At 40.0% G+C, this 5,338-nt stretch overlaps 1 protein-coding gene across 1 annotated transcript in view; it reads right to left on the bottom strand.

The window, feature by feature from the left end:
* The window catches only part of RFTN2 (raftlin family member 2), an 86,156-nt gene extending 82,080 nt beyond the window's left edge, over positions 1 to 4,076 (bottom strand). The window contains exon 1 of the mRNA XM_042783700.1: positions 3,938 to 4,076. Coding sequence (XP_042639634.1) covers positions 3,938 to 4,076 — 139 coding nt within the window. The remainder of the gene's footprint in view (positions 1 to 3,937) is intronic.
* Positions 4,077 to 5,338: the final 1,262 nt, after the last annotated feature.

Raw genomic sequence — 5,338 nt, 5'->3', positions numbered from 1 at the left:
ATTTGAACCACCAGGCTTCTGGTTAGCATTCAAATGCCTTAGGCGCTACGCCACCAGAGCTCCCTAGATGATAAAAAGAAACCATTATTATACAATAACCCAGAAAACTTATGCAAAAATTGTAATGAAACCTCCTAAGTGCAGTTAGTAGATCTGACATAAAGCTTCAGGAAATTTTAGACTACAGTGACAAGAATCTAAGCTTCTTGAGGGTAAGCAAGGGTTACGTTTCAGATTTCTTTTGTATTCCTTAAAACACCTAGCAGAGCACTGCACACAGGAAATACTCAAACAACTTTTGTTGAGTTACAACTGTGCAAATGAATAATGTTATGGCCAGGAGAATGTGCATGAACCTTGAATTGGACATAAATAAATCAATTATTACCACAGAAGGGAAATGGAGGAAATATTTTAATGACCTCAACAAGTTGGTCCAAAAGGTTTCATGAAGGGGTAGGTTTTGAAGGAGGAAAGAGGCCAGTGTGTCAGATGTGAATCAGAAAGTGTTGTCACAGGAGAGAGAATAATAAACCAAACCCAACCCACTGCAATTCTGACTCACAGAGTAGGACAGGGTAGACTGTCCTGTAGGTTTTTAAAGACTGTAAATCTTGACAGAAGCAGACTGCCTCATCATTCTCCCGTGGAGCCACTGGTGAGTTTGAACCGTCAACCTTTCAGTTAGCGGAGGGGGTCACCAGGTTCCTTAGCGATAATAACAGTTAACTGTTATTGTTTACTTAGTGCTAAGGTACTTTTCCAAATAGGTTATTTTATGTTATTTTATTTAATCCTTAAAACAACTGTATGAGGAAAGTGCCTTTAGAATCTCCCATTTTACAGATGGAGAAATGGAAAGATAGCAAAGTTTACTAACTTGCCACAGTTAGTGAGTGGAAGAGCCTAGATTCAGAACACAGCAACTTTTATTCCAGAATCTTGCTTAGCTAACGATTATGCTATTATTTCTCCCATAGAGATGTAAGTAAAGGCTCAAAGGCAAAAAAGAAAGAAACAAAAAAGTATGGGAAGGGAGACAGGGAGAAAGAGCTCAAAAACCAAACTGACTGCCGTGGAGTTGACTCTGACTTATAGAGACCCTTCTTGGGTTTCCCAGGGGGTATCTCTATCTCTGTGGAAGTAGATTTCCCAGTCTTCCTACCGAGGAGTGGCTGGTGGGTTTGAACCTCCAGCCTTCTGGTCAGCAGTCAAAAATGCTTCAGGCACTATGCCACCAGAGTTCCTCCCCCCCGGAGGGGGTTTGCTGTAATAAAGAGGGGTAACTTTAAAACACTCTCCAGTGAAATAAAAATAGCATTTCATTTCCCTAAAGTAAGTATGGAGTCCTTGGGTGGTATAAACGGTTAATGCACTTGGCTGTCCACCCAGAGGTGCCTTGGAAGAAAGGCTTGGTGATCTACTGCTGAGAAACCAGCCCTTGAGAAGCCTACAGAGCATACATCTACCAGAACACACATGGGGCTGCGAGTCAAAGTTGACTCTCTAGCAACTGGTGGGTTGTTGGTTTTTTTTTTTTGGTTTTAAAGTAAGCGAATTGTCACAGAAACTTTATATAACATCTGAAATGTATCTAAAATGATGGCAGAGGCAAAGACAGAAAGAGGAAGAGAGTAGAAAATGGAACTGAATGGAAAAAATAAATACATGGTACTGGGAGTTTGAAAGGGTCTCCACTTTTTGCCCTCCCTTCACACCCAGCCCTGCTCCTGGGCCTCTGTTTGGAAAAACTGAGGCAAAACCAGGAAAAAGCATACTCATTGTGAGCATACACAGCTGTAACCAGGCCATTTTGTTTGCTGAAAGCTTGCTACTTGCATGGTAGCCTGTAAGAGGCAGGAGGTGTCACTGTTCAGTGCTCCTTACAGCAATTCCAGGACAGAGCAACTGGTGCCACAGAGAAGGCTGGCATTTTTTAACCCCACTGACTCCTCCTGTATCCTTGGAGTGGCAGGTGGAGGGCAGCGAAAATAGAAAATAGAAAATGACCGGAAAGTGGTTTGTGGGGCTGGGATGGTGGGGAACATCCTGGCTTTTGAGGCAAAGGCAATAGGAGAAAACAAAACATGTGGAAGAGGTGGAGGGGAATGGGGCACCAAGAGATGAGACACCCGGACCAAATAGGAACCAGGTGCAGCTTTAAAACATATGTCTGCTTTGTGTCCAACATTTGCATACTATAACCGTACTTAAACGACAAGCAGCATTTTCCCATTAAGCACTCTATTAACTCCCCCAAACACCTACAGGAAGGTAGAAATTATACTCCTTTCACACAGAGACAGGCTTTGGATAATGACAAAACCGGAATGGCTTCTGACTAAAGCTGTATGTAGATTTTGCTGACTCAAGGATGGCTACATTTACACAAATTCGAGATTGTTAACAGCGTTGGAAGGAAATGGATGAGAAAACCTTTCAAGTTACTTTATGCCCTAGGATCCTATGGTGGATTATGAAGATAAACAGCAAATTTTAAAAAGTGCAAATCAAAATAGATCTGACCTAAAATGTTTTGAAGAGACCCAATTTCTTCAGGTTAAGAAGAGTGTGTTTGTGTCCTGTTGGTTTACAGAAACCTGTCCCTACAAAACAATCCACAAGGAAAACCAACGGGGCAGATGTAGCACCAGATCACAAGTATTTTCTCCACTGATGGTTTTGGGAAAAGTAGAGAAAAGACCTATATGCTTCTTTGACTACTTCACTGAGTATCACCATTATCCTAATCTATTTTTAACTTTCACAAATGAAAGGAAAATTAAAAACACTGACATTTTTTCCTTTGGTAGCCATAGATAAAAATGGAAATGTGAATATCTCAGCGGTTTATATAAATGATTTTCATGTGTTCCTGCGAGAGTTTGTTTACTGGCCAGCTCAGTTCTCGACAAAGAAAAATGGGCTGCTCTTGCCTCTTGCACAAAGATGCACTGTTCCCAGAGCGAAGCAACAACAACAAAAATGGGGAATTTGTGTGTAAGTTGAAAAAAAAATGAAGATATTATCTAACATGATTATTTAGTTAGTAAATATTTCTACACACTGACAAAATTCGTAGCTTATTGGAATTAAAAGTATAACTCAGAACTAAAATTTCTAACATCTAGAAATTCTAACGAAAATGTTCATTTTCAGCACTTCCTAATTAAAGATGTAGCTCTGCTTTTTAAAAGGTAAGTTTCATCCACTGCAATTGCACAGTGTTGCAAAGTTTCCAGAGAAGGGAGGCAGAGTGTTTGTGAAGTTGAGCTGCCCTGCTGCCCCTGCTCCTCCTCAGAGCTAGCTGCCTTCTGGGCTTGTTTATTTGTATTTCCAACTTTCTGGAACAGGGAGCTTCTCTGTTGGTGACAGGGCACTGAGCAAAGGAAGTGCCTTATAGCAGACTACCTTTCTCCCCTCCTCTTAACTCTACTTTCAAGCTTCAAATTTAGTTTGGACAAAAATATCAAATGATTAGCACACTCACACAAATTAGCATACCTGGAAACCTCAAATTGTCTTAGCGAATAATCTTGCACACGATACAAGTCATATTTCCTATGAGCTAACTTCTTGTGCCTTTTAGATCTTTTTCAAAACAGACTATCATTAAGGCTATAACTATTTGGCTTAGAAATTGAACATTTTTCACGTATCCTTCCATAAGTCTTTGATTTAGAAATGCAAGAAACATTTTCCAGCATTCATTCTAATTTTACGGAGCACTGGGAGCCATGTTACAAAAAACAAAGCAAACAAATCAAAACAAACAAATCTTTCAAGACATAATTAAGGAACAAAGCACTGTTAGACTAATTATACAATCTGATTATGAAGAAAAGCATTAAAATCCACAAGCCAACAATAAAAATAAAATACCGGTAGTCTCCTATCTTTGAAACATTTCCCTTAACAAATAAAAGCAAAGAAGTACCTTGTAAAGTAAAATCCAGCAATACATATTCGTAAGCAAATTCTGTCTTTGTTTCCACTTGCGGTCTCTTCAGGGTAGAAAATATTTTTCCAGGGCTGCTATCATCAGGGTCTTCTAGCTTTCTAAGTCCGCACCCCATGGCAAAATCTGGGAGGAATTAAACTGCAGGAAAGAGCAGGGAGAGCAGCAAATTCTGTTGTTCAAGCAGCAAAAAGAAAGTTACAGACTTAACTGTTTTGATTTTGTTCTCAGCTAAACTATAAACATCCAAAGAGAAAACTTTTGAATCCAAAAAAAGGAGCTGAAGACTTTTTCTATCCATTTTTCTGTAAAGTGGTTGAACCCATGATTAGACAGCTCCCGCAGACTGGGCTTGATTTTAGAGAAACAAGCAAGCTGCTACAATTTAGCAGAGAATTTCCATGCCACGTCAATTTACAGCCAGCCCCCTACCAGAGTTCTGTCGCTTAGGGCACCAATAGTGCTTTGTCTATCCCAGTTGGCTGGGTGAGAGAGAGGTGTCCAAAAACGGAAATAAAAAGGCAAAAGTGCAACTTGGATGTAATTATCCACAAGTAGAAGATATATTCAGACAAAGTGGCATACAATTCTTTTTCTGCTTTTCCCTCCTCCCTCTTTCCTGTGCCCACACACCCTTTTTCTGCTGCTACCACACACACACACACACACACACACACACACACACACACACACGGCGGTGGTAGAGGGGTGCCGGGGAAGAAAGAGAGAGAGAGAGACATCTGGTTAGAGTGAAGGAATGAAAAAATAATTCTCAATATGGTTGGAAACAAAAATAATTTCTAGAAAGGAAGTCAGCTTAAAGGAGCAACGGTTTCTGGAGTATAAAAGGAGCATAGTAAAGGAAAATTTGAAAAAGCACGTTCCTCCTTAGGTAGTGCTTTTGAAAATTCTTTCCATGTGAAGGTTCTTGTTGTTGGAAAAATCATATGCTGCTTAAAATAGCCAAGCATAAAAAAATGTATATTAAAAGAATTTAATAAAAAGACTTAATTTAATTGCAAAGGAGAGACATTATATAGATAATTTGTTTTGCCAACATCCTTAAAATAGTCCAAAGTTCTCTACTATTAGAAGGCTTACAACAGAAATGAATACAGCACTTCCACGGGTCTTCTGGTGGCATAGTGCCTAAGGCATTTGACTGCTAACCAGAAGGCTGGCGGTTCAAACCCTCCAGCTGCTCCTCAGAAAGAAGGTTGGGCAATCTACTTCCATAGTGATACTGCCTCGAAAACCGAAGGAGGGGTCGCTATGAGTCGGATTCAACTCAACAGCAGTGAGTTTTGAGTTATAAGTCCCAAAGTATCCCTAATAAAAACAACTGACAATTTGACTTACTCAACTGTATACGTGGTCACT

The sequence above is a fragment of the Orycteropus afer genome, unplaced genomic scaffold (genome assembly GCF_000298275.1).
Source record: "Orycteropus afer afer isolate SDZICR_OR568_19922 unplaced genomic scaffold, OryAfe1.0 scaffold00002, whole genome shotgun sequence".
NCBI lineage: Eukaryota > Metazoa > Chordata > Mammalia > Tubulidentata > Orycteropodidae > Orycteropus > Orycteropus afer.
The sequence above is the reverse complement of the archived record's forward strand: the minus strand, read 5'-3'. Positions and strand labels throughout refer to the sequence as shown.